General features: G+C 43.2%; 2 protein-coding genes across 10 annotated transcripts in view; both read left to right on the top strand.

The window, feature by feature from the left end:
• PTPRE (protein tyrosine phosphatase receptor type E) overlaps positions 1-3,973 on the top strand; it is a 94,123-nt gene extending 90,150 nt beyond the window's left edge. For all 9 annotated transcript variants that reach the window (XM_063162988.1, XM_063162992.1, XM_063162989.1 and 6 more), the window contains exon 20: positions 573-3,973. In XM_063162988.1, the coding sequence (XP_063019058.1) occupies positions 573-647 (75 nt within the window). In that variant the 3' untranslated portion in view covers positions 648-3,973. The remainder of the gene's footprint in view (positions 1-572) is intronic.
• A 6,955-nt stretch (positions 3,974-10,928) lies between these two features.
• On the top strand, positions 10,929-26,518 carry MKI67 (marker of proliferation Ki-67). Its single transcript, XM_063162986.1, has 14 exons — positions 10,929-11,006; positions 11,087-11,202; positions 11,543-11,612; positions 12,184-12,262; positions 13,351-14,802; positions 15,106-15,344; positions 15,876-16,269; positions 18,035-18,150; positions 18,541-18,712; positions 18,801-18,935; positions 19,315-21,062; positions 21,847-21,919; positions 22,245-25,223; positions 25,903-26,518. The coding sequence occupies exons 1-14, from the start codon at positions 10,947-10,949 to the stop codon at positions 26,034-26,036; spliced, it is 7,767 nt and encodes a 2,588-aa protein (XP_063019056.1). The 5' UTR covers positions 10,929-10,946; the 3' UTR covers positions 26,037-26,518.
• The last annotated feature ends 364 nt before the right edge of the window (positions 26,519-26,882 follow it).

Raw genomic sequence — 26,882 nt, 5'->3', positions numbered from 1 at the left:
TTTCCTTTGACAGCTGCTGAGGGAAAGGGATGCTTTATCAATAATTCCAAATCTGGGTTTTCCCACATCCCCCACTGGCTCTGTCAGGCAGGTATCCAGAATGAGAAGAACTGACTTGAAATTAATTCTTAGGTTCTGGAATAAGCATGATTGTCATGTTTTATATTATTTGCTAAAGAAATCCTTCCCTGGCAGGGTGCTGGGATTTGAGGTCCTTTCCAGCCCAAACCATTCTGGGATTTGCTGATTCCCTGATTATCCCTGGGCAGGGCTCAGGAGTTCCTGCTGTGAGCAGCTGGGTTTAAATCAAAAGCCAGGCCTAAGAATTGACTCAGTTTAAGAACCAAGAAGCTCAAGAAGACATTTGAAGCAAAGAGCAAGGATTAGCCTGTGTCTAACCACAGAAAATAAACCATTGGTTTTATTTAAAATAATCACCAGAAATCAGAGCAGACCAGTCCTCAGTTACTGCTCCCAGTTAGGATATATTGAATTTACCACTGGCATTTGCAGAATTGAGGTTTTTTAGTGTAACCAAAAGCACATTTTGATCTCCTTTCCTTGTTTTCCAGGAACAGTATGAATTCTGCTACAGAGTGGTACAAGATTTCATCGACATCTTTTCAGATTATGCTAATTTCAAATGAGAATTCTGCCTTATTTTTTAATTTGTCTGTATAAATAGTTGTATATTATGTTAATTTATTCTATGTCACTTGGATTGTTGACTGAACTGTAAATACAACGTTGTGCTGGCTCTAAAAGTTGCATTTGCTGTATAAAGTTGTTTCTTAAATATAAATATCTTCTAAAGTAAACTATATTGTTCCTATACTGTATAGCACTGTAAGATGGGATAGAAATCTTTATTCTAAATAACAAAAAATTAATTCTTGGGGGTTTTTTTCTTTGAATTTTTCCACTCATAAATATTTATCAAAAACATCATGTCCCAATTCTTGAATTTTTTGACAGGTGATTTACAGTTCATTCTAAAAAAAAGTGAATTTGGGTGCACATAAACATATTTTGTTCACCAGGAAGATATGTTCACCATGGAAATAGATGTTTATTTTTCCAGGCTGTTTTAAAGAGCCTCCAGGTTTTGTTGGATTTTTTTCTTACTGTCCATAGGAAAAAGGCAGTAGAAATACAGATTTGAATTTTTGAATTAACAGAATTTTCAAAGCCCTGTATATTTTTTTTTCCAGATATTGTTTAAGTGGAGTTAGAAAGGCAATAATGTGATTTTTAGAATATTTTGCTTATTTGAAAAGTATATTTTGCAGCACCTGAACTTGTCTACTTGAAGAGAAAGGCCAGAAATTAAGGTAAAAGCATCTCTTCTCTATAAACACCTGCATAATTTCCCACTTCTTTAAAATAAGAGATGAACTCTTATTCCTTGATATGACTTAGCAGGATAATTAAGAGGTAAAAATTGGAAAAAAACATTTTATGAACAGTTTAATGCCAGAAACATTGAGTACTGTAGCAGAAGTTCCTCCAGGTTCTTACCCTCCCAGAAATGTTATCAAAAAAGGACTTTCTTAAAGAGGTTTAGAGTTGTGTACAGAGATTTATTTTTATGGAAAGTACTACTGAGAATAGAATTGGTGACAGAAAATATAAATTATTACAGCCCTGGCCAGGGGCTGGAAAATCCCCTAAATCACAGGGCACCCAAATATTGAATAATGACCACATTTATCTCTCTCTCTCTTCCAAAAGCATCTCTGACTTAATGAGCACAAAGGGGTGAATCTGTAATGAATTAAATAACAAATATGCAGCAGTTCTGTAATGAATTAAATAACAAATATGCAGCAGTTCTGTCTCGTCCAGCAGGGCTTTGGCCATGCAGCATCAAACCTCATTTCAAACAAGCAGCTCCACCTGAGCTTTCCCTGCTGCTCTTGCCCTGTTTTATCCCATCCCAGCAGAATCTCCTCGCCCCCTGGAGCAATGCAAGGGATGGGAAGGTGTCCCTGGGTCTCCTTCCGTTCCAGCCTGGCTGGAAAAGGTTTGGGATGGGAATTCCTGAGCCCCTGATCCCCACAGAGCCATTGGCTGTTCCTGTCTTCCCACGGCTGCACTCCTGGATTTATTTGTACAGTAAATTATGCACTTCAGAAACGAGATTGGTTAAAAACCAAACCTCACTAGTGAGTCTCTGTGAGAAGAAACACTCAAGGCTGGGTGCTGAAAGTGGAGCTGAGGAAGGGCATGGTCCTGAAATTCCATCCAAATGGGAAGAGCCAGAAGAAATTCAGCCTGGAAATTGTACACTGAGGTTCAGTTTGATTTATAGCAAAGGCTCCCCGAGGCTGGAGAATAATGCAAAGGAATTCCCATTTTCTGATCCTCATGTCAGGATCTTTCCAACCATTTAGCCCACATTTGAATAATAATTTGTCAAAATTTGGGGTCCCTGAGGTAAAAACTTGGGGTGAGTTGTGCATGAAGTCAATCTCAGTGCAGGGAGACTCCAAAAGGTTGGAAAATAATGCAAAGGAATTCCCATTTTCTGATCCTGATGTCAGGATCTTTCCAACTACTTAGCCAGCATTTGAATAATAATAATAATACTTTGTCTGTTGGGCAGATTTGTGGGTCCCTGAGGTAAAAAGTGAGGTTGTTTCATGAGGTCAATCTCAGTGCAGGGATACTCCAAAAAATTGGAAAATAATGCAAAGGAATTCCCATTGTATGATCCTGATGTCAGGATCTTTCCAACGATTTAGGGGGCATTTTAATAATAATAATAATACTACTAATAATAATTTGTCTGTTGGGCAGATTTGTGGGTCCCTTTGGTGAAAACTGGGGTTGTCTCCTGAAGTCAGTCTCAGTGCAGGGAGATCCAGAAGGTTGGAGGAGAAAGGAATTCCCATGTTACGATCCTGCTGTCGGGATCCCTCTGACCCTTTAGCCTTTGAACAACAATAATTGGTGTGTTGGGCAGATTTTGGGGTCCCTGAGGTAGAACCTCCCTGAGTTGGCCACGAGGTCGATCTCAGTGCAGCAGTGATGGGGTGTGAGGGTGTGGGGGTCCCACAGCCCCCAGGAGCTGCAGCACAACTCCCACGGGGTTCCCTAAAGGCTCCTTCCAACCAGGAGCAGGATGGAGTTCAGCTGGAACACCAAATCCCCGGTGGGTACTCGGATTTTAGTTGATAACCAGATTGAGAAATGCCTAAAACAGAATTCAGAGCTCCCAGCTGTAGCTCCATGAAGGTTTTTGTGGAATTTGAGGAGCTCCCTTGGCAGTCACCGCGTGTGCTCGCTGGCCGGAGCTCTGGGGAGGGTCTGGGTGGATTGGAATTTTCCTGTGACTCTCCGTCTGTTGCGTGGAATTCCTTCAAAAGGCCAAATAGTTGGATTGGAAGTGTCCTTCTGATCTGTGTGTGCTTTTGGTCACTGTGTGACTTGGACTGTTGATGTGTTCAGAAGGTCCCAGCTCAGCTCAGCGCTGGAGCGTTCGCTTCCCAACGCCCTCGTGCCACCATCCATGGATGCCATGGGTTCCTGGCCCCAAAGCAATCCCTTCAAAGTGCTTGGCTGACTTGGGCCTTAATGAAGAATGCATACTGTAATTAGCAGTGTTTTTTAGGCTATTTTTATGTATTTTTTTAAACTTTTAAAATGAGCCTGACCGGCCCGTGTTCAGTCTTTTGAAATGTTTGCGTTTCCCCCGTCCCATTTTTCATGTGAAGTTACTGGAACTTTTCTGTGTAACCAAAATGTATTTAATTTGTTAAATCTTTATAATATATGTATGTATTATACGGTTTCAGCTCTTATTATTTTCTTTTCTTACATTTCTAATTTGATCTTGCTGTGTTTTTAATGCCGGTGAATGTGGCTGAATTATTTGTATATGCAAATTGCAAGATCTAATACATTCTGATGCAAGAAAAAGCTTCCTTTTTATTCTCCACCTGCATTATTTCCTTTAAATCTTTTAATTTCATTCCTGTGTGGTGTGTTCATTTGAATTAAGCATTCTAAAAGAGTTGAAATCCATTATCTAGATAAGTAACTTTTCAGTGCTTATCTGCAGCTGTTTGGGAGTAAAATTCTGATTTATTTTGGGACTGAACATTGTGCATATAAAGGGTGCAGAAACTCATGGAAGCAGTTGGAATCCAGGTCTTCCCAAACTGTCTGGATAAGTAAGATCTGATTAAATAAATATAGTAAAATTAAGTAAATATTTAAATTTAGTAAAATAATCCTGTGGTAAACTGTGGTGTCATACCAAGATAAAAATAGGATCTAAGCTTCCAGCTGTGTCACCAATCATGAATTGAAAGTTCACTCTAATTAACAGCAATTTCTTAATTCATTTTGACAAGTTTTGCATTGGACATCTTGCTGAAAATAACCCAGAAGTCCCCTCTGTTGTAACAAGGGGTGAGGTTTGTGTAAAGCAGGAGTAACTGCTCAGGGTTCCGTGTTAATGGCAAATCAAACAGGATTTCTTGCAGCCTGAGTTCTGTTTGACCCTTTTGTGTCTCCCCCGCTCCACCCCACACCTCCCATCTGGGAGATGCCTCTTCAGGGCAGGTAACTCTGGGGTTTTTGTTTTCCACAGTCGTTGGAAAGAACTTCCCTGCATGTCCTTCCTGGGCATTGTTCTAACATTGGCAGGATGGGAGGAAATGGCCTCAAATTGTGCCACAGGAGGTTTGGAAATTAAAATTTCTTCGTGGAAAGGGTTTTTAAGCATTGGGAAAATGCCTGGGGCAGTGGTGGAGCCCCATCCTTGGAAGTTTTCAAAAATGTGTGGATGTGGTGTGGAGGATGTGGGTTAGTGGTGAACTGGTTGGTGGTTGGATTTGATCTTTTCCAAACTTAAATCTGATTCTGATTTGCCATTGCATGTAAAAGCTGTTACATTTTTAAATTATCCCAGAGGAGTTGATAAAATATTTTTGATTGGGTGATGTACTTTCATGCAGCTTGTGTGACCACTGGGAGGTAACTGTGTGTGAGGACAGACAGGTGTGCTCTCAGAAAACAGAAGAATCTCAAATATTTATCAGTTACTAATTAATTGTTGGTTAATTTAAATAAATAGTGATAATTGTATCTGTTGATCACACAGGAAACATGGGTATTTCCATACTCTAATGGTGATACAGTTGGTTTTATTCCTGCTTTTAAACATTACAAAAAAGATAACATAAAGACCTTCTGGTTCCTTATCTGGTTCTGGTTTTAGAAACTCAACTTTTAGGGAAAAAATGCAATTTAATTGTAAACTGTCCACGAAATAAATTTAATTTAATGGGATATCTAAACAGTATAAACGAAGGCAGATCACAGAGGTGTTTGCTCTGCACAAATGTCAAGCTCTGTTTTGCCTGATGCAGAAATTGTTGAATTGAGAATTTTCCGGGCCACTGAACTTCTTGGGGAGTGTTCTTCATCTGAGGAATTAAAGGATTAGGATGTAATTTAGATCTTCTGGTGAGAGCTTCCTTCTAATGACTTTTACCCATTTTCTGGGCTGCTTTGCACAGAGGAGGGGAATCACTCAGTCATTAATCGAGTGGACACCTTGCCAAGGAAGTTTTTGTGCAAAGAATCCTTTTCACCTGTTTCCATTCATGAGAAACAACTCCAGCATTTTCCTGAATTTTGCTGAATTTTCCAACTATCCATAAACACAGAACAGATTATCCAAGCTGGGACTTTTCACCAGCTGGGTGGACAAAAAGCAAGGAAAACTCTGCCAGGTGGGAAGAGCTTGAGAAGGAATTGTGGAGTGTGGGATTCTCCAGTTGAGGTTTTTACAGAAATTTGTCCTTCCAAGACCTGAAGGGAAATGATGGAAAAGATGGAGAGGGAATGTTTATGAGAGCATGGAGTGCCAGAGGTAAATGGGATGTTGGGAATTAGGAATTGTTCCCTGGGAGGGTGGGCAGGGCAGAGCCTGGCAAAATCAGGTTCTGTGCATGAAGAGCAGCACTCCAAAATTCCTGGGTGCAATAATGTGCCAGTGAAATAAATTATGGCTGTAAGAGAGAGATTTGTTTCAAAACTTTAAAATTTCAGACTTCTCATCCCTGGCCTTGGCTTTACGCAGGGGGAGTAGCCTGAATATTTATTTACTTTATAGCCTGCAAAAGCCCTGATTTAGGCAGAGCTTTCACCAGAATTTGTGCTTTTTAAAATAAAAACCACAGCACAAATCTGTAAATGAGCTTCATTCAGTGCTCCCACACCACCTGTTCAACCCTTGAATAAATAACTCTGTATGAGGATCTTGATGTGAGAAATTCAAATGCTGATTTTTTAATTCCCTGTCAAGGACTTTCAAGCACTGACTTTATTTTTCTCCTCATTTTTGACAGTTGACAGTTTTACTTCATGCTGGATTCAGGTGTATTTATCTAAATGAAATGTTTCCAAATTAACCTACCAGCTAATTTAAACCTTGGAGAAAATGTCTTTTTTGGATTTTTTTTTTGTCTCCTGTAAATCTACTTTGGTAAATATTTGCACAGATGCTGCTCTTGGAGACATTGAAAACCTTTGTTATAATTTGCGTTTTCCTCTAAATATTGCACATCACAAAAGCTGTGGCACCACTGTAAATCATGGCAGAAAATACAATTATTGCCACAGTGCAGGTGTGTTTATTTGTTCGTGCTGTTTGATCACAGGTGGGCTGGCAAAGACTGCAATAAATTCAATTTCTAAGAGTTTTTCTGCTACAAATTGTTTTTAGATACATCATTCAGGACCTCCAGGAAGGATTTTTTAATACCTGTTAATTAGCAATGATATCCAATTGGATACCAAATAGAATCCTGATTTTTGTATGGTTTATATCTAAATTAAAGATTGTCCAGTAGCACACAGATTACTATTATTATTATTATTATTATTATTATTATTATTATTATTATTATTATTATTATTGTCATTGATGTTTTGTTGTTGTTATTAATAATGATAATAAATCTGAGCTAAATGAAAGGCCCACCAAAGCTTAGGAAATAGACTTCAAAGTCATTTATTTGAAAAAAAATAACATCTAAAAAGCTGCTTACATCTGACTGTATCACATCTAAAGTCATCACAGCATATAAAATAGTCTTTGAGGCAAGCTAGATAATAAAATAGGAGTAAAATCAAAAGTTCTGCTTTGTAAAAGATCTGAATAGTAGAGTTTTATCCCCTGAAGCACAAAAGGCTGGGTGACCTTGTCGTGTATCCCCTTCCCAAGCATCAAACTTGGAATGAAGGTCACACTTCAGATCTCAATAATGCATTGTGGTTGTTGCTGTTATTAATATTGTTATTTTTTTCTTCTGTCTTCAATCACAGATCAACACAGTGTTCATGTTGATTCTTGGCCTCACAGGTCCTCAAATTCCAGTCTCAGTAACAAATTCCTGTTTGGGAGCAGAGATGGGGATCAGATTTATATCTAAATGAAGGTAATTAATTTGTGGATTAAAATGGACTTAAAATACTAATTTAACTTTTATTTCTGCTCACTTGCTCCCTTTATTCTTCTCCCCCTCACCTTTGTGATTAGTAGTATTTTTTGTGGCTAGTACTATTTTAATCTGATCAAACACAGATGCTGAAATCACTTTATAAAGCCTAAGTGAAGCTGAATTGATATAAAGCGAATCTGGGTGGGTTTTGTTCATCTGGGGAGGTGAAAATTTGGGACCACGGAGCTCCTTGCAAGTCCCCCTCCCTCAGAGAGGGGCTCGATGGGGCTGGACAGGTTCAGGTTTGGGAACAGGTTTAGGTTCAGATGCAGGTTCAGATATAGGCACAAGTTCAAGTGTAGGTTCAGACACAGATCTAGATAAAGGTTCAGGTACAGGTTCATGTGCAGGTACATGTGCAGCTATGGACAAAGGTTCAGGTACAGACACAGGTATCAGCACAGGTATTTTTTTGGGTACAGGCGTAAGGACAGGTTCACATACAGACTCAGGTACAGGTACAGATTCATGTGCAGGTATAGACACAGGTGCAGGTACAAGAACAGGTTTGTGTACTGGTTCATGTACAGGTACAGGTTCAAATTCAGGTACAGGTTCAGATTCAGGTGTGGTCAGAGGTACAGGTAGAAGTTCATGTACAGATACAAGCAGAGGTACAAGCACAGGCTTTGTCAGTGGTACAGGTTCAGGAAAATGTTCAGGTTGGGGCACAGATACAGCTCCAGGCACAGGTACAAGCGCAAATTCAGGAGGGGACACAGGTACAAATCAGGTACAGATCCAGGTCCAGGTACAAGCATAGGCGCGGTCACAGGTACAAGCACAGGTTCGGGCCGGGACACTGGTACAGATGCAGGCGCAGGTACAAGCACAGGAGCGATGCCAGCTCCTATTAATTTCTCCGTGTCCGTGCCGGTCCCGCCGTGAGGGACCGGCCGCTCCCGCCGCGGTTCCCGGGCAGCGCCTGAGGCGCGAGCGGCTCCGCGGGGCGGCGTCTCCGTTTGAACTCAAACCGCCCTCGCCGCTCCCCATTGGCTGCGCGGCGCGTCGCGCGCCGTCGCGCGCCGCCCCCTCCGCCAATTAGAAGCCACCGCGCTCCTTTTCGAATGTTCAACGGTCCGCGCGGTGCGTTCGTTTCTGCTTCCGCCGATCCCGTACGGGGTAAAGCTAAAAGAGTCCCTCTGCCCGGTACCGCTTGTCGCGGCCGGGCGGGCTCGGTGCTGTTCCGTCGCCATGGCTGCTGCCGGCAGGCGCGAGCGATGGCGGCGACTCCCAGTACATTCGTCTGCGCGGTTCCCGGGGGCTCCGTTTTGGTGCCTGGCGGAGGGATACAGCGGGGCGGAAGGGGGGACGCAGTGCGAAGGCTCGGGGGCGGCGCGCGCGCGCGGGAAGGGCTCAGTCGGCGCCGCGCCGTGCCGGGAGCGCGCGTCGGACGCCGCCACACGGGGCCCCTCAGCGGCCGCCAGCGCTCCGGCTGACCCAGGTACGGGTGTGCCAGCGGGGAGGGGAGTAGGGCCGGGGGGACGCGGCTTTGGGGTGCCGCGAGGAGGTTGGGCTGCCTGACACCCCGCTCCGGTGGCCGCCTGCCCTCCCATGGTAGCCCCATGCTATGGCGGCTGTTGCCCTCTTCTCCCCCGGTGTTTACCTGTCCTGTGACCGCCTGAAGCCCGTGCTTATCAATTTCTGCTTCTGCAGCTCGTGTGGCTCGTTTGGCCTGTGGGCGCTTGTGGCTGCCTTGGGCAGGACCCCGAGTGTTTGCGTGCCCTAAAGCCTGAGGGACGGCCGGCTTCCCCTCCGAGTTGTGTCTTGTTATCAACAAGTGTTTTATCGCATGAAACCCACCTAAAAATTACATGAGAGCCTCTCTTAACTGCGTTCAATTGCCTTGTTTTACTTTGCTGGTTTCAAATAGAGTGTTAATAAAGGTGCTTCTTTGAGGCTCGCTTGTGGTAGTCGTAGTTATACATTAAACAATTATATGAAAATATATAAGAGGGTATCTTTTTGCGCTGTGGGTTTGGGGTTTTTATGCCAGTTCTGTGCTGTTCCTCCTTCTGTCGCGGTCTGTGCACGATCGCGACAGAGCTCGGGGGCCGCCCCAGCTCCGGCCCCTTCCCAGCTGTTCCTGCCGCTGCTCCCGGGAGCTGCTGCCTCTCCCCTCCTTTTCCAGGAGAATAGAACTACACTCAGCTGCTCTCTGCTTTAAATTCCAATCTGAGCATTTCCCTTTGGGTAAGAGATTGAAGGATTTAGATTTAGGTGAAGACGAGTGAGTTTTTAACTTGTTTATGGGACGAAATCTGTCCTGCCCCTGAAGGTTTCCTAGGTTATGATGGGTAACAAAAGTCACCTGAACACCAACATTAGTCTGACAATTTATAAACATATTCATAATTTTTACACAGAAAAACACATATAAACAGCACTGAGATTCTTCTGCTGTCCATTAGAAAATGTCTCTGGTACAAAATAAAGCATACAAATTTACATCAATTTTCTCTCATGGACATGTAAATCATAATTAGGATGAGTAATCTGGGTGTTTTTCATAGGTAAGGTTCCTTAAGTTCGAAGATGCCGCGCTATGGAACAATCGTTGTCATTAAAAGGAATGGGACTGATGGAATTGTTTTTCCTCTCACCTCAACTTCTTGTTTATTTGGAAGGTGAGAATTTGCTTGCATACATTGAAATAATGAGTGCTTTCCTACAGATGATGTATTTTAATGCTTATTTACAAAAATTAACGTGTATTTAGGAATGGTGTACAGAGGAGGGAAGGTGATACTGGACTAGGGTTGATGTAAGAGTAGAAAGTTGAACTTTTTTTTTATTACTGCTTTTTGTCCTTTCCTTGCCAGAATTACTTTTATTGAATGATTGATTGATTTTAAATTTATGGCCACAGGAAATCAGGGGAAGGGATTAAAGGTGATAAGACTAACAGCAAGTCAAAAGCATTAGAGATTAGCTTAAGAAAAGGACAGAAAGGAAAAGTCTGTACATTTATGAACATGTTTTAACTCGCTAATAACTTTTAAGAGGGTAGAAATTGTTCTGCAGGTGAGACCGAGGTCCAGTGACCTGTTGGCAGTCTCAGTCAGAAATGTAAGCCTGAGAATGACTTTAACAGCTCACTTTGTGTGAAAATATTCCACAAGTCTCAGGAAACTCTGGAGTAAGTTAATCCCACAGCAGCAGCTGTGCTGTAGTTGTGTCTCAGCTTGTTGTGATCTGCTTTTTTCACTTTGGGCGTTTCCCTTGTTTTCTGATCTCTGATGCTGGAGGAGTGTCAGCTGCTATTTTTTACCAGTTTAAAAAGACCTTGGTAATTAATTCCCTTTAAATGAGAGACCTCATGCTGCTGTACCACTGTTAACTAAAATACTGGGCAATGCCCCAATTCTGGCAGTGTTTGTGTGGAACTGAAGCTGTGTTTCCCCCAGGAAATCAGAATGCGACATCCGCATGCGGCTGCCCTGGGTGTCCAACGAGCACTGCAGGATCGAGATCAATGAGAACAAGGAGGTGAGTGCTGCTGTACTGAACATGCCCTGGGTGCTGCATCCCTGCAGGTCACTCATGGCTTGGTTTGCTTTGCTTTCCAGGCAGTCCTGACCAACCTGAGCTCGGTGAACCCCACGCAGCTGAACGGGGCTTGCTTTGAGCAGCCTGTGCCCCTGAAGCACGGAGATGTGTTAACCATCATCGATCGTTCTTTCAGGTGGGTGCCAGCCTCTTCAGTTTTTTAATTCTAGACAATAAACACTGACATTTAGTTCATATTTCTCTGTAAAATCTTATAGGGCTTCATCAGAAGGCAGGATTGCTGAAGTTATCTTTTTATTGCTTATATTACATTAAGCTAAATCAGTAAAGATAGAATTGTTTAGAGACATCATTCTTATTTTGTTTTAGGGTGAAATTTAAAGTTGCTAAAGCCTTTCAAATGGAGATGTATGCACTGTTGGGAGGGGGCAACATTCCTAGGTCATTCCTCTTAATGATCACAACTGAGTCATCAATTATTTGACAAAACATGGTGTTTTAAAATATTTGTTCAGGTTTGAATATCCTCTGCAATCAACACCGAAAAGGAAGCGTTCCAGGTCTCCAAAAGATGAAACTCTGCAGGTAACTTTGTGGCTGTGGGTTTTTTCTTTAGAAATATATTGGTAGTAGTGACATAATTTTATATCTTCTCGTTCTGTTTTCTTATTAAAAGAAATTATACTTTTCTTATTAAAAGTAACTTTTTAGCCCTAAACTGCCCTTCTGTCATAAAATGCAAATCAACTTTCTGATAAGTGCTTTGGAAAATTTAGTAATTTTTAGTCTAAATTTGAGTCAAAAATTTGCCACTGTTTGGTAATAGATAATTCATAATTTATGGTGTTACTAAGACAGAGCTATAAATCTTCCACTGGGTTTGGTAAGGGGAGGTTCAAGTGTTTTCATTCTTATTTTACAGCTGCTTTGACAGCTCAGAATTTAAGTGATAAAACAAGATGAACTTCTCCCCTCTAGGGCCTCAAATGTATTGGCCAATGTTAAATATTGAAAAGTTCAAGGATTTAATTGGAATACTTTAAAGCTTGTTTAGGGTCAGTGCATATTCTCCTATAAATAGGTTTTTTCAATGTCGAATTGAAAGCTGAAGTATAAAATATTTGTTGCTTTGCTGTAATGTTGTACAAATTTACAGGTTCTTCATGTTCAGCAGGTGGCAGAAGTGGAATTATTACCCAAACAACCTCCAGGAGCTAAAAGTCTCGATGCTTCAGGTTGGTGCCTGTTTTATGAGGGCTTTGTTTGCTTTTGCCCCCTTAACTGCATTTATTATTGGCATTAGAATTGAACCAAAGTTAAAAGAGGGGAGAAAAGGCATTTTAATACTTTCCAATCTGAGAGCACCTTGCAGTGTCAGTGATTATCTCATCATGGTCAAATACTGTGGATTCACCTTGGACATTAAAATTGAATTTGAACTGCTCTGCTGACCTACAGCTACACTTTTTTTCTTAGCAAATATGGCATTATCTCATGCATTCTTTCCTAATGAATAATTGAAAAAGTATAATTTTGAAGGTACACAGTGTATATTGAAATGTTTACAGGAACTGTTTCCTGTAGAACCAGAAAAATCCAGAGCTGCTAATTCTGGGTAATTATAACCCATAGACTGCTTAAATGCCAGGACTTCACCTTCCCATCCTTCTTGTCTTAAATAATCCTGATTTTCAGAGAAGGCTCTTTTATTATCATTTCTGACTGATTTTTTTTTGTCCCAGTGAAAAAAGCCCCAGCTGCTTCCAGGTGTTCCATTTCAGTAGATCCTGTCACTGACATCTTTTCATAAAAATCCTTTCTTTAGGATTTTTCCCCATTCTGAGAAGCTGAGAGGCCTCAGCAACAAAATGTAACCAATGGTTATCTGCTGCTGTGGGATGCAACAGGTGCATCTGGGATTGTGTTTGGATTTACTGACCACTCACAGCAGAGCTGGGTCTCACTCTGTGCTTTATTTATTTATTATAGCCCTTTATTTATTCATTCCTTTTCTATTCTTAGCTTAGCTAGCTTCTGAGGACCTTCCTTCTATTCCTTTTAGCATAGTAATAATGTAAAATATACCATAAAATAATAAATCAAGCCTTCTGAACATGAGGTCAAGATTCTTGCCTCTCTTCACCCTGAAAAACCCTTGCAAGCCCTGTAACAAGATCCTGGCTGACAAAGAAAGTCTTTGCTGACCTGGGTCTTCCCCCTTGGGAGGGAAAATAAGGAATTTTCAATCTGTATTGATGGAACTTTTATTTGTAGTTCTGCAATTTTAAAGTAACTCTGTGTCTGTTTTTGTTTATCTACAAAGAAAGCAAAGCAAATGCTGAGTGTGAAGAAAAAAATGCCAATGAAAAGAAACAAACTCCAGAGAAAAATCTTCCTGAAGCTTTCCCTGTCAAACTCCAAACACCCAGATCTTCACAGAGAATACATCATGTTCTTAAAAAGCAAAATGAAATGTCTCCCTTTAGTCAACTCTATGAAAGAGTAAAAAATGAACTGAAAGTTGAAAAACCTCTGCACAGGAGAAGTTCCTCTCAGCAAGCTGCAAAAGGAGACTCTGGGAGTGTTCTGCCAGAACCAAGTGCCCCCATTTCATCCCAGAGTTGTCCTTTTGATCTGGGCAGCCTGGCCAAAAGAAAGGAATCAGGCAGGATGGAAAATATTGAAAAATGTATAATTGTGAAAAGAGAAGAAGAAAACAGCCCAGGGTTTAAGCAGCTGTCAGCTGGGGGGAGAACTCCCAGGAGGAGTTTTACCAGGAGTCCTCAAGGTCCCACTTCAAAGGAGGTGTCAGCAGAGAGCAGTCAGGGTCCATTGCAGGATCCCAAGGGATCGAGGACACCAGGCACTTGCAGAGGTGCTGCAGTTACACCCAGAGCCAGCAAGGAGCCCCACAGCAGCTCGCTGGTGTTGCTGGAGCAGTGCTCCATAGAAAGGTTTGAGTGCCCAGTTCAGAGGGCAGTGTGCATTCCCAGCAGTGCTGCAGCAGCAGCTCCCTGTGTGCTGAGCACACCAAGGCCCCTGAGGAGGAGTCCTCGCTCTGCTCCTGTGTCACTGCCCAGAGGGAGCTCTGGAGTGAGCCCTGGGAACCCTGGCACTCCAAGGACCCCACGGCGTGGGTCACTCAGGCTGAAGCCACTTCCAGAGATCCCAGCTGCAGCTCCAAGGGAAGATTCAGCGTGCAGAATTGAGGACACACAGCTGCCTCTGCCAGAAGAGAAAAGCTTAAAGCCGAGACGAAACAGCAAACAACAAACACCAGGAAAACCTGCCCAGCAGGTGCTGAAGGAAATCTGGGATCAGGCAAACCTGGAGAACTCAGAGGTGGGACATTGTGAAACCCCTGCCTCTCTCTCTGATTCCAAGAGTCCCAGAAGAAGCAGCAGGGAAAGTAAAGAATTTTTGGACAAAAATGCCCATTCAGAGGCATTGGCTGCAGAGGAGATGTTGGCATCTCCTGCTGGTCAGACACCTGGAAGGAAAAGGGGGAGGCAAAGGAGCTCTGGAGGGCTGGCTGAAACAGCACTGCAGGCAAACACTGCTTTGGAGCAGCACAATTCAGGCAGAAAAGCCAGGGGAGCTCCCGCAGAGCTGGCCGTGGGCAGGAGTCACCAAAACCAGGGTTTGGAAGTCACCAGTGCTACAAGACCTCAGAGACCATCAGGCAGGAGATCTCCTGGAAGTGCTGCTGAGCTGGGAGACACTGAGCCTGGCTCAGAAACCAAAACTTTGGGCCTCTTGCATGGAGAAGACTCAGGTAAATACATTGGATTCCCTACTTGGTTTTTGTATGAGAGAAATTCTGTAGCACTTTCCTAAGAATTCTCCTACTTGGGTAAAATGTACAACCAATTACTGACACTAATTGTAAAATATTTATCATGGAGTTACATTTGACCTTAACAATACCCAGTATGTATAAAATATCCTGGATTTAATCTATTTCCTTTTAAGGTAGGTTTCTCTGAGTTTTGTTTCCAACTTTGAAATGCACAGGAAAGGTTAAAATGCTGCCTTGGATTCTTGAATATCTAAAAATCATTTCAATTGTTCTTTTCAGGCAAGACAAAAAGAATCTCTCAGAAGAGGAAAAGTGGTGAAATGCTCCCTCAGGCTTTGGGCAAAAGGAAGAGAGTGTCCTTTGGTGGCCATCTGAGCCCAGAACTCTTTGATAAAAGTTTGCCTCCCAACTCTCCCCTGAAAAGAGGAGCCCTCCCTGCCAGGAGGAGCTTACCCCATGGAAACTCTCCTCGGGCTGTGCTCAAAAAGGCTCAGAGCTTGAAGCACTTGATAGATCAGGTAAATGTTCAGAGTAATCAAGTTGCTGAGTCCATTACTGTCATCAGAATTTAGAGATTCTATTATATATGTATTGATTCAAAATTAGTAGTAACCCTTGTGTGGTGCATGCTGGTGTCACTCATGAGTGTTTGGGATGCTCAAAGAATCATCAGCTAAAACAGGTTTATTATAAAGTGAAAGTACAACCAGGTTCCCTGGCAAGGTCACTCTGCTGCTCTGTGGATAGGTAAAACACACAAGGAAAAATCAGGCTGAGAGTTTAAAATCAATCAATCTGAAACCAAAATGGACAAAAAAAGGTTTAGTTGGTGGCTGAGGATGGATGGAAGGGTAAGGATGGGAAAAGATGAGGATCAAAAGTAAGGTAAACCCTCCTGCCTAACTTAGCCCAGACTTGATCACCAGTTTAGGAATCATTTATCATTTCTGAAAAAGTAAAATCCAAGTCTCAGGCAGGGTTTGCCTGCACTGATCACTTCATTAAAAAGAAGAAAAAATTCTTAATTTACTTTTTTCTTTTTTTCCTAGGAAGAGAAAAAGTCACCCAAAAATTGCCCAGGCCAGCAGCCCCCAGGTGCCTCATCCCCTGTCCCAGCCCCCAGAACCCCTGTGGGCTCTCCAGCCCCCTTCAGGAAAGGGCGAGTCTCCATCTCCCAGCCCCCCTCTCCACTCCCAACTGCAGAGGAGAAGGATGCTGGCACACAAGGCTTGGATCCCGAGGGGAGGAGTGGTGCCCAAGGGAGAACCCCCAGATCTTCTCCTGCTGCCCAGGATGCCAAAGCCTCGGGGGCAGGGACACCTGCCAGGTCAGCCAGAGGTGCCCAGCTGTGCCTGAGGGGCTCTGCCAGGAGGAGCAGAGGTGGGGCTGTGGCTGTCATCAGTGCCAAGAGGAGAAGTGGTGCCTCCAGTGCCAATTTATTAGGTTGGTTTCAATAGTAATTTATAATACTCACTTTCATGCTTTAAAATACAGGAACCACACTGGAAATTACTTGTTTGGTTATGCAGAGCCCACCAGGTAATTGGTGAATCTTCTGAAATCTGCTGGCCTTACTGGAAGTGCAAAGGGTTGCAATTTTTTTGTCCATAAAGCACATTCATTAAAGCATCTATGCACATAATTAAACACGGATATTAATGTTCAGAAGTTTTTAAATGGTAAAATTAACATTCTCCTTGCAAGGTTATAGTCATGATCTTTAAAATCTGTCAAGTTCAAGTAGTGTTAAACTAAACAATGTTTATCACATCACTTTTGTTTTGAGAAATTTCACCTTTCATAGCAATGCAGCTTCACTTTGGTTATTTTGTGCCTTTTTATACAAGGCTCAGGAATAATGGAGTTATTGTCAAGGAACTGGGCTGTATTGAACTGCTCAAAGTGATACTTAGGTGTTAGAAATAAGAAATAAGATCATAACTGGGTGTTACTTTCAAATCCTCAGAATTCCCAGTGTTGAGCACTGATTGGAAATAGTTTTGACAGCATTGGAAACTGTAATAGTGGAGTTCTGGTTCTTCAGGTTTTGACTTTTGAATAAACTTTGAAGTAGGGTGTACTTGTCACCTGTTTTCAGCAGTTAAATCAGTTTGACAAAGTCCAATTCCCCATTCACCCAGGAATTTTCATTACTTTATTATTCTGTCCATTTTAATGGCAGCAGAGCTCTTGACAAATACCGGTGGCATTCCATTTCTCACCACCTCTGTGATGTGCTTTTTAATATCACTGCAGCAATTCCTTCTGTAATATGAAAAGAACATCACAGCTCTTAAAAATCTCAGATCCAAAGTAAAACTGTTTCCAGAGCTTTTTCAGGTAATTTCCTGGATGCTTGGCATATTCCCCTGCATCCTGCACACCCTGGCAATGTCAGCTCTTCAAAGTTCTTTTTATTTACAGACTGACATAGCAATTCTGACAAGAGAATAACAGCATCCTTTTCTTGGATGGGAAAGGAACAGCATTCCCCTTTTTATCTGTTTTAAAAAGTCATTTCTTTTATATGATCCCTTTGTTCTGATAGCTTTTTTTCCTGAAGTAAACCAGGCAGGTGTCCTACAACTTCCAGCTTCATTTATTCCACAGCTGTAACTCCCTGCTCCCTCTGCTGTGTACAGAATGATGCTGTGGTGAAGATAACCTTGCTGTGGGAATTTTGGGAGTGTGTCACAAGGAGAAAGTGATACAAGAAAAATTATGGGAAGGTTGTGTAGATCTAAATTCAGGATAAATAACTGAAATTCCTCAGGAAGGTGGAAAAGAAGCTTCACTTAGAAACAATTTCTCTTCTGTTAAATCTCACCAGAGTAAAGCTCATCTATAATGAACAAGGCTGAAAAGCTCATGGCAAGTTTCTGTTGGGAAAAATGAGTTCCTTGCAAAAGAGAGAGGAAGGAACTGGGTCAGTGTTCAGCTGTAGGATCTGAGCTGTGTTTGACACTGTGTGAAACTCATTGTTTTGGTGTGGAAACCTCACTGGGTAGTTGGAGTCTCCCTAAAGTTCAGCTGAAATTGGATTTTCAAATTGAGAATATTTCAGAGAACGCTTCAGCTGTTACCAGATGAATAACAACCACTTTCCTCTGCCAGACTGCAGAAAATTTATTGGAATCATAAAGAAATAATTGTGAACTTCCATTTACGCAGCTGAGAGTTAAATTGGTTCTTTCTCCTTTTCTTCCAGTTGCAAAATCTTGGGCAGAAGTGGTAAAACTGGGAGTTGCAAGACCACAGCCAAAGACTGCTAAAAAAACTGTCCGTAAAAGAAAAGCCCTGAAGAGATTAAACCACCCACCAAAGGTATCCTTCTCTTTCTTGTGTTGCTTTGTTTTATTTTCTTGCATATCCACCAAGCAGCTTGGATGGATTTTGACTGAGAAGCTGAGCTCTTGGTGTGATATAAAATGGGAGTTGATGTCTCCCACAGCATGTGGGAAATGGAGGTTTTTACAAAAATAATCACAGAATTAATAGGGTTGGAAACGACCTCAAAGATCTTGGAATCCAAGCTCTGATCATAAAAATCAGGCAGGACCTGTCTTTCCTGAACTCAGGCTGGCTGGACCTTCCAGCCCTCATCCTGCAGCCTTCTGGAACCTCCCAGTTACCATAAATAAATTATGGAAGGAGCTTGGCCACCTCTTCCACCATGAATCTTTGCTTAATAACTTTTTTCTTTTCCCTCTGCAGACTCCAGAGAGGAAAATAAAAGGTCACTTCAGCACAGGTCATGCAGAGTCACCTGCTACCATAGTTGTAGGTAGAGCTTATTCCACCACAGTCAGGTCAGCTGGACAGGTCCCTAAAGTGGTAAAAAATCCCAAGCTGAAGCTAAACATGGACATGGATGAAAGTTTCACAGGTGAGATTTCAAAGTCTGTTGCTTCATCTGCCTGCTGTGCAGTTCTTTTGTCAAAACCTCTGCTCATTTCCCCAAATGTCATTTCTAGGGGTGCCTGAAATGTTCCAAACCCCAAAAACTCAGGGAGGAAGAACGCTTCCTTTGGCTGCTGCTCAGAATGCTGATGTTACACCCCCGTGGGCTGCAGGGGACATTTCTGACTTGCAGACTCCTGAGGAATCTGGTAGGTTTGGTATTTTAAAAAAAGAATATTGAGGTATATTATGGGTTAGCAGCAGTCTCAGCCTACGTAGATGTAACTGAGGTGAAGCATCCAGCAACCCCTGAGAGGAACCATTGAGATTTATCAGGTATTAAAAGAAAATGTAGTTCCAGGTAGTTTCTGAGTAGGATATTTTATTATTCATTGTGTTTGGTGTGGAACTTCAGGCTGCTGATGAGACATTCAGACACTGAATGCCCAATGCACGTGTTTGGATTTTGATTTCTAGAAGGGTCTATTTGAATTGGAATTGGAATTTTTTTATTATGCACCAATTAAAATGCTTGGATTTTCTGCTTAATTTATTTTCCAAATGACATAAGTCTACTGCTTATTTCAGGAGAGATGCTGGTGTCACCATTAAATAATTCAGATGCTTCAGAGCAGAAGCAAGAGAGTCCAGGCATATTCCACCTTCTGAGAGAGGAGTCATCTCCATCTATGTTTGATGAAACAGCCACAAAAACTCCTGAAAAGAGAAAAGCTGTGCACAGAGATACTGTGGGTAGTTTGGCAGTAACTCCAGCAAAACCAGCATCTCTGGTGAAGTCAGCAGGTAAAAGGAGGACTCCAAAGCAGAAAGTGGAGCCACTTGAGGTCATGTCAAGCAAAAGGAAGATTTTAAGGACCCCTGAGCAAAGGTCAGAACCAGGAGAGGTTTTGTCAGGTATCAAGAGACTCATGAAGACCCCAAGGCAGAAGTCTGAGCCTGTAGAGGTTCTGTCAGGCATCAAACAACTCTGGAAGACCCCAGACCAGAAATTGGAGCCTACAGAGGTTTTGTCAGGCACCAAGCACCTCTTGAAAACCCCGGATCAGAAGTTGGAGCCTGTAGAGGTTTTGTCAGGCATCAAGCAGCTCTTGAAGACCCCAAAGCAGAAGTTGAAGCCTGCAGAGGTTTTGTCAGGCATCAAGCAGCTCTTGAAAACCCCAGATCAGAAGTTGGAGCCTGTAGTGGTTCTGTCAGGCATCAAGCAGCTCTTGAAGACCCCAGATCAGAAGTTGGAGCCTGTAGAGGTTTTGTCAGGCACCAAGCACCTCTTGAAAACCCCAGATGAGAAGTTGGAGCCTGTAGTGGTTCTGTCAGGCATCAAGCAGCTCTTGAAGACCCCAGATCAGAAGTTGGAGCCTGTAGAGGTTTTGTCAGGCACCAAGCACCTCTTGAAAACCCCAGATGAGAAGTTGGAGCCTGTAGAGGTTCTGTCAGGCATCAAGCAGCTCTTGAAGACCCCAAAGCAGAAGCTGGAGCCTGTAGAGGTTCTGTCAGGCATCAAGCAGCTCTTGAAGACCCCAGATGAGAAGTTGGAGCCTGTAGAGGTTTTGTCAGGCACCAAGCACCTCTTGAAAACCCCGGATCAGAAGTTGGAGCCTGTAGAGGTTTTGTCAGGCATCAGACAGCTCTTGAAGACCCCAAAGCAGAAGTTGAAGCCTGCAGAGGTTTTGTCAGGCATCAAGCAGCTCTTGAAGACCCCAAAGCAGAAACTGCAGCCTGTAGAGGCTTTGTCAGGCATCAAGCATCTCATGAGGACCCCAAAGCAGAAACTGCAGCCTGTAGAGGTTCTGCCAGATATCAAGCACCTCTTGAAAACCCCGAAGCAGAAGTTGGAGCCTGTGGAGGCCTTGTCAGGCATCAAGCGCCTCATGAGGACCCCACGGCGGAAGGCAGAGCCACTGGAGGACCTGTCAGGCATTAAGCAGCTCCTGAGGACCCCTCAGCAAGAGCTGGAAGCAGTCACAGATGAAATTGCCTTGAAAAGGTTGCTGGAGACTCCAGCAGAGAGCAAGCAAGCAGTGAAAGCTGTGCCAGGTGAGACTTCAGCCAGGAAAAGGCCAAAGCTGAGATCCCAGCCCGTGGAGGACATGGTTGGCGTCAGCCGCATTTTCCAGACACCAAAGGAGAAGGCGCAGCCTGTGGAAAACATGTTTGGGATTCAGAGATTGGTGAAGTCTCCTAAAGAGAAATATCAACCAGTTGAGGATTTTGTGGGGCTGCAGAGGCTCATGGCAGAACCCAGGCAGAAAGCTTCTGATTCTGAAGTGGACTACGCTGGTGTGACTGAAATGTTTGGTACCCCAGAGGAAATGAAGGTAAAATGCTTCAGCTTTTGGAAAGGATGTTTTTAGATTTTGAAACTTGTGGTTGAAATGAATTTAGGCTTCCTAGTATGATACTTTCCATCTTGCAACATTTTATAGGGACAGCTGCATTTGTGTGTGTTAAAATGGATTTATTTGAAAGGACCTGTCACAAATGAGTGTTTTAAGGTTGTTTAGGTATCATTAAAAACAGGCTTAATATTAAAGTGACATTCCCAGCATCTCATTCACCATTCCACACTGACCATTGCAGGTTGGAGAAGTGAAGTTCTGCAGTCAGTGGGTCAGGGCTGGTGATGTCTGTGCCCAGCCTGGTTTGTTCTGGTGCTGCTTTTTATTGTGACAAGACTCTTGATCCTCAGTGGAGATGTCTGGCATCACTGCCAGTATCATTTCCTGAAAAAATTATTTTGATTCTCACGTTCCATAGGTAAAATGCTGAGTATCCCTGGGCTCAGTGCTTAGAACTGCAATGAAACACTACAGAACTCAATTTCTCTTCAATACCCCAAATTCCCTTTGAGCACTCATTTAGGCACTTCTAAACCTCTCCACAGTGTTGTCTTTCACTTGAGATGGCAAGAATTGAATTTGATATGTTTATGGGTTTCTATCACATAAATGGATGCATTTATAAGACTAATTGATTTAATTTGTACAGAAAAGGGTTTCACAAGCATTTTTATAAACATTGCTGTACACTCATCTGGCATTGGTTGGCTCCAAGTTCTTGTCCTGTCAGACACGCATTTATTGGTTTTTTTTATTCCTTTAGGTCAGATCAGTAAATGTTATGGATTCTCAGGGAGAAATTTCACCTCCTGGTTCTAATTCCAATCATAAACATGGTAAGGACAAATATTTTGCTTAGAGGAATAATGAATATATAAAATCATAAATGTTACCATGAAATTCAAATGTTGTTCAAACCTCTCTCAGTGAGCCCAGCTATTTCCTGAGCTAAGATATTTTTTTCCCTTTGACCTATTCAAATAAATTAAACAACTTCAGTCAGAAGCCTGGCTTTTAATCTAGGAATTTGTTAAATATTTCTTTATTTGTTGTATGATTTGTTTGAGCAAGATGGTTCTGTGAGGGAAATGGGAATACACAGATACTTTGATCAGGCACAGGAATGTCTAATTCTTGCTTGTGCTCTTTGCCCTGCTCTAGAAGAGAAAGGAGAAGTTTCCCAAGGTGAAGATTCCCAACAGAAGGACTCAGCTGGTGAAGAGCAGCCTACCCAGAGAGCCAGAAGGGGCAGGAGGGCTGTGCCTCCTGCTGCAGCAAAGCCAAGTGAAAATGGTGTGAGTTCAAAGGAGTTGCCAAGTCCTGACACCCAAGAGGAGATGGGAGTGATCACACCTGAAAACAAGGGAAGAGCAAGGAGGACGAGGCGTTGCATACAAGAAGTTGTTCCAAAGTGCCCTGATCAGGAAGGGCTTGACATTGTTTCATCTGTGGAACCACCTGGAGCTGCTCAGAGAGCAGGGAGAGGTAAAAGGAAAGAGCTGAAGGAGTTAAAACCTCCAAATGAACACCTGGAGTCTTGTGTGGAAGATTCCTCAGTGCTACAAAAAGCACCTGCAGATACCAAACAGAGTTTGCAGGAGTGTGGCACCAGTGAGACTGAAGGTGATCCAGGCACAAAGACAGGAGCTGGAAACGTTCAGAGTGAAATGTGGCAGCTGCAAACAGGTTTAAATAACCCTGACAGGAAAGCTGCAGACAGTGGGATGGAGGACAGTGGGGAAGTGCTCCTGTCACCGAGGAGGAGGCGCAGAGGAGTGGAGAACACAGAGCCAGTGATTCCACCAAGGAGAGGGAGACGAGCAAGGAATGACCAAGGTAAAGCAGCTTCTCCAGGAGACCTTCATGGAACAACCAGAAAGCTTCGTAAAGACCCATCCCCAAAGGTTTCACAGAGACAGGAGCAGCATTGTGACAAAGCTCCTGAGGCTGTCACTGCACAAGAATCTGAAAATGGCACTAAACTTGAACTAGAGGCAACAGACAGAAGAGTTAAGTCTCTTAGAAGTACTAGAAACAGAAAGCACTCAGCTGAAATAAAAGCAGACACTGGTGGGGTCGCACTTGAAAATACACAAAACGTTCAGAAAACTGAGGAAACATCAACTGAAACTGATGCTGAAACACAATCCCACGTGAAAAATAAGATGAAAGGATCTCAGGGATATGAAACAGAAAATGCTCAGGAAAATACAACAGAGGCAGCTCGAAGATTAAAGGCAGAGTCACCTTCTGCAGAGACAAACAAAATGCCAGTCAGTGCTCAGAGCGTGGAAGCAAACAGGGCTAGAAACAGGAGAGGCAAAAAAGACTCTTTGGAGCAAAAAACTGAGGAATTTACGGAAAATGTGAACAGCCTAAAACCAATTGCTCCCAAATGTAAGTCAGAAGTAGATGAGTCTTCTCTGCAGGATGCTGTGGGCTCTGTTTGTGGCAGTGCAGCCCAGGGCAGGGAGGAGCAGCCCAGGCCAGGTGCCCCATCAGGCCCTGCTGCAGACAGTGCCAGTCCTGCTCAGGGCACTCGGAGGAGGACCAGGAATGAACGGGGAATGCTTAAAGCAGAGCAAACCGAAACCCTGCAGGGCAATCCAGCACAAAATAATGCAGTGGTGCCTAGGAGAGGAAGAGGTAAAAAAGTTAATTTTCAGCTTGAAGAAAGCAGTTCCAAAGCAACTGAAGGAAAAAGTTTACCTGAGGGTGATGAAGGGGTGACTGACAAAGATAATCCACATGAGAGTTCTGAAATTCCTCCTTCACAGGGAAGGAGGAGCAGGAGAAAGCAACCTGATTCCATCCCACAACAAGCTAGTCCTGCCTTTATGGAAAAACCAACATCAAGTGCAGATTTTGGGCGAGATGAGGCTGCTGTGCAGGAGGCAGGGTCAGCTTTGGGAGCAGAGGACAATGCACCCAGGCGGGGCCGGAGCCGCGAGGCGGCCGCAGCCTCACAGAGCAGATCTCCCTCTGTCAGAACCAGGCGTGGGCTGCTCCTGGAAGGTGGTGCCCAACAGGTGGCACAGAGAGAAGAGGAAAATCCAGCTCTGGGGAACAAAACTCTACAGGCAAAAGGGAATGCACCAGCAAGGGACAGAAGGAAAAAGAAGGATCCAGCAGCAGAGGCAAGTAGTCCAACTCCTCTCCTGGGAAAATGTGCCCTGTCAGAGACTCAAGATGAAGGTACTCAGGAAGAACCAAGTGTGCCTTTGGAAGCACTGTCCTGTGCCAAGGAGAGGGCACCAGGAAGGGGCAGAAGGAAAGAAGCTGCTCTGGCATCACACACAAGCAATTCCATCTCTCTTCGAGGGAAGCGCAGGTTGGCCGCAGGTGATGGAGAAGAAGCTCCCACAGAAGAGCAGAATGTTCCCTTAGAAACTTGTGATCCATCTGGAAAGGAAAATCAACTGAGAAGAGGCAGGAGGAAGGAAATTGCCCCCTTGGTAGAAGCCAAAAGTTCTGTTCAGGGAAACCAGGTCCTGTCAAAACAAAGTGGTAGGAGAAATAACAGTAGGGAAGTTAAACAGAATTTGGACAATTCTTCCCAAGAAAATTTGGAGCTTGTAAAAGAGAGCTCGAGGCAAGCAGCCACTTCACTGGCTCTTAGTCCCACCTCACTTCAGGGTTTGCCAGAAGATGGTAAAGACAGAATTCCTGAAGAAAAAAGTAAAGTTTTGGACACAGCTCCACCTGCAAAAGAAAATCCATCAAGAGTGGGCAGGAAGAAAACAACTTCTTCCACTTCTGAAGAAACAATTTCCACTTCTCTCAGGGGAAAACCCAGCCTGCCCAGAGGCAGAGGTCGGAAGAGGGTTCTTCAAGAAAGTGAAGATGCATCTCCAGAAGATGCCCCACGCCAAGGAAGAACCAGGCAGTTGAGAAGCAATAGGAGGAAGGTGGAGGTGTCAGAGGCAGCTGCTTCTGCTTCTCCCCACAAAAGCAGTGACTTGGCAGGAAATGGCAGCGCTCTGGGAGCTCAGGATTTGAGTGGAGCTCCCACTGGTTCTGAAGAGACCCAGCCAGGACAAGGCCAGGAGGGTGCCCCTGCTCCACAGGCAGCTCCCCCCTCTCGCAGGAGGAGGTGCCAGCTGCCAGCAGAGGATGTGCCAGCCAAAAAACTAAAACCAGGTGAGGCAAGGCTTGGCTTTCTCTTTAAGGTTGGCTGAGTTTGTGATGGGCAAGATCCCAGCTCCCTCAGCTGCTCCTGGGGCTCTCCCAGCTCCATTCCCTTCCCTGTTCACTCCCAGCCCCTCCATGTCCCTCCTGAGCTGAGGGACCCAACCTGGGCCCAGCCCAGAGCAGGGCACAGTCACTGCCCTGTCCTGCTGCCACCTAAAATGTGCCCTGGAGTTTTCAGCTTAACTTAAAAACTCCCAATTAGAAAATATTATCAAATGAGTGCCTTGAAGGAGAAATGGCAGCAGCTCTGTAGTGCTACAGCAAGGAATTGCCTGCCATGAAACTTGCTCTGTTTTCATTTTTGCAGGACTTTGGTGTTGGTTCTGTTTTAGTTTCACATAGCAGTGGAAGGAATTTTAGCTAAAATGGCAGCTAATTGGTTTTGGTGCTCTCATTAATGTTAACCTACTTTCAGAAATAGCTGTGAATCCTCAGGGATCCAACTTCAAGGATATTGGATGTGCAGAAGTGTGGGGTTGGTATCTGCTTTGTTGGATTCAGAGCTGTAATCTTTGCAATGTTGTCACTGGGGACATTTCCTTTCCAAACTATGGAGGTGAAGATGGAATTTTGTGGGGAATGTTTGATTGATGATACAAATTGACATTTTTGTTCCATGTGCAAATAGGGAATGATGAAAATGGGTCTCTCCAAAGAGGAAGAAGAAACAAAACTAAACCTGGAGGAGAGGATGCAAGGGCAGCTCAGAGCACTGGAGGGATGGAGAGGAGGACAAGATCCAGCACAAGAACAAGGAAATAGCCCTAGGAGTCCCAGAACCAGTTTTTAAATCAATTCAATAATTCCAATTACAGGTTTTTTTAATGTGAATTGATGTGCACTCTGATTTTAAGCTAAGACTTGGTAATTACATGGTTGCTTTGCAAAATATATTTCTTAATGTGCCTACAGATAGAAAGTAGATATTTCTTTAGTGGCTTTGCCAATATGTGGTGGTTCCTAAACCATGGGGTGCTTGTGCAAAGCTGCAAACACAAATTCCATTTTGTTTGTCAGTGTTTCTGCCCTTTTTCCTGTTGATCAGTACAACAATCAGGAAGCTAAAGCTATTTTCTGCTGAAATTTTCCTATGCTTAAGTTTTATTTTTCGTTGAAGTTCTGTAAATATTCTTTAAAAAATGTATTAGTAGAAGTATTATGCTAAATTTTTAATAAGTTTTTTAAAAAAATTCAATTTGTATTGAAAAGTGCAGGTTCTGAAGTCATTAAACTTGTAAACACTGGCACTTGTGTGGTTTTTTGGGTTTAAGAATGCTTAAGAATAATTGCTGCTGTCTTACGTGTTCATTTCTAAGGTTCATCCTCTGATTCATGTGGTTTGCAGACAGAATTTTTAGGACTTTTTACAGATAATTTGTCTTCAAGACTGGGGGCTTCTGAAATGCTCAGAAACAGAGAAAATTCAGCCTGGGCATCAAATTTGTGTGCAGTTTCTAGAGCTGATTTAAAATCCGTTGTGTATGTGGTGTGTGAGGGGTTGGGGATGGTTCTGCAGCAGAGCAGTTGAACTGGAATTGTTCAGGTTGGAAAAGACCCTAAGACTCCAAACCTCAAAACTAATATAATAATATGATTTTTTTTTTAATC

This window comes from Melospiza melodia, chromosome 9 (genome assembly GCF_035770615.1).
Source record: "Melospiza melodia melodia isolate bMelMel2 chromosome 9, bMelMel2.pri, whole genome shotgun sequence".
Taxonomy (NCBI): domain Eukaryota; kingdom Metazoa; phylum Chordata; class Aves; order Passeriformes; family Passerellidae; genus Melospiza; species Melospiza melodia.
The sequence above is the reverse complement of the archived record's forward strand: the minus strand, read 5'-3'. Positions and strand labels throughout refer to the sequence as shown.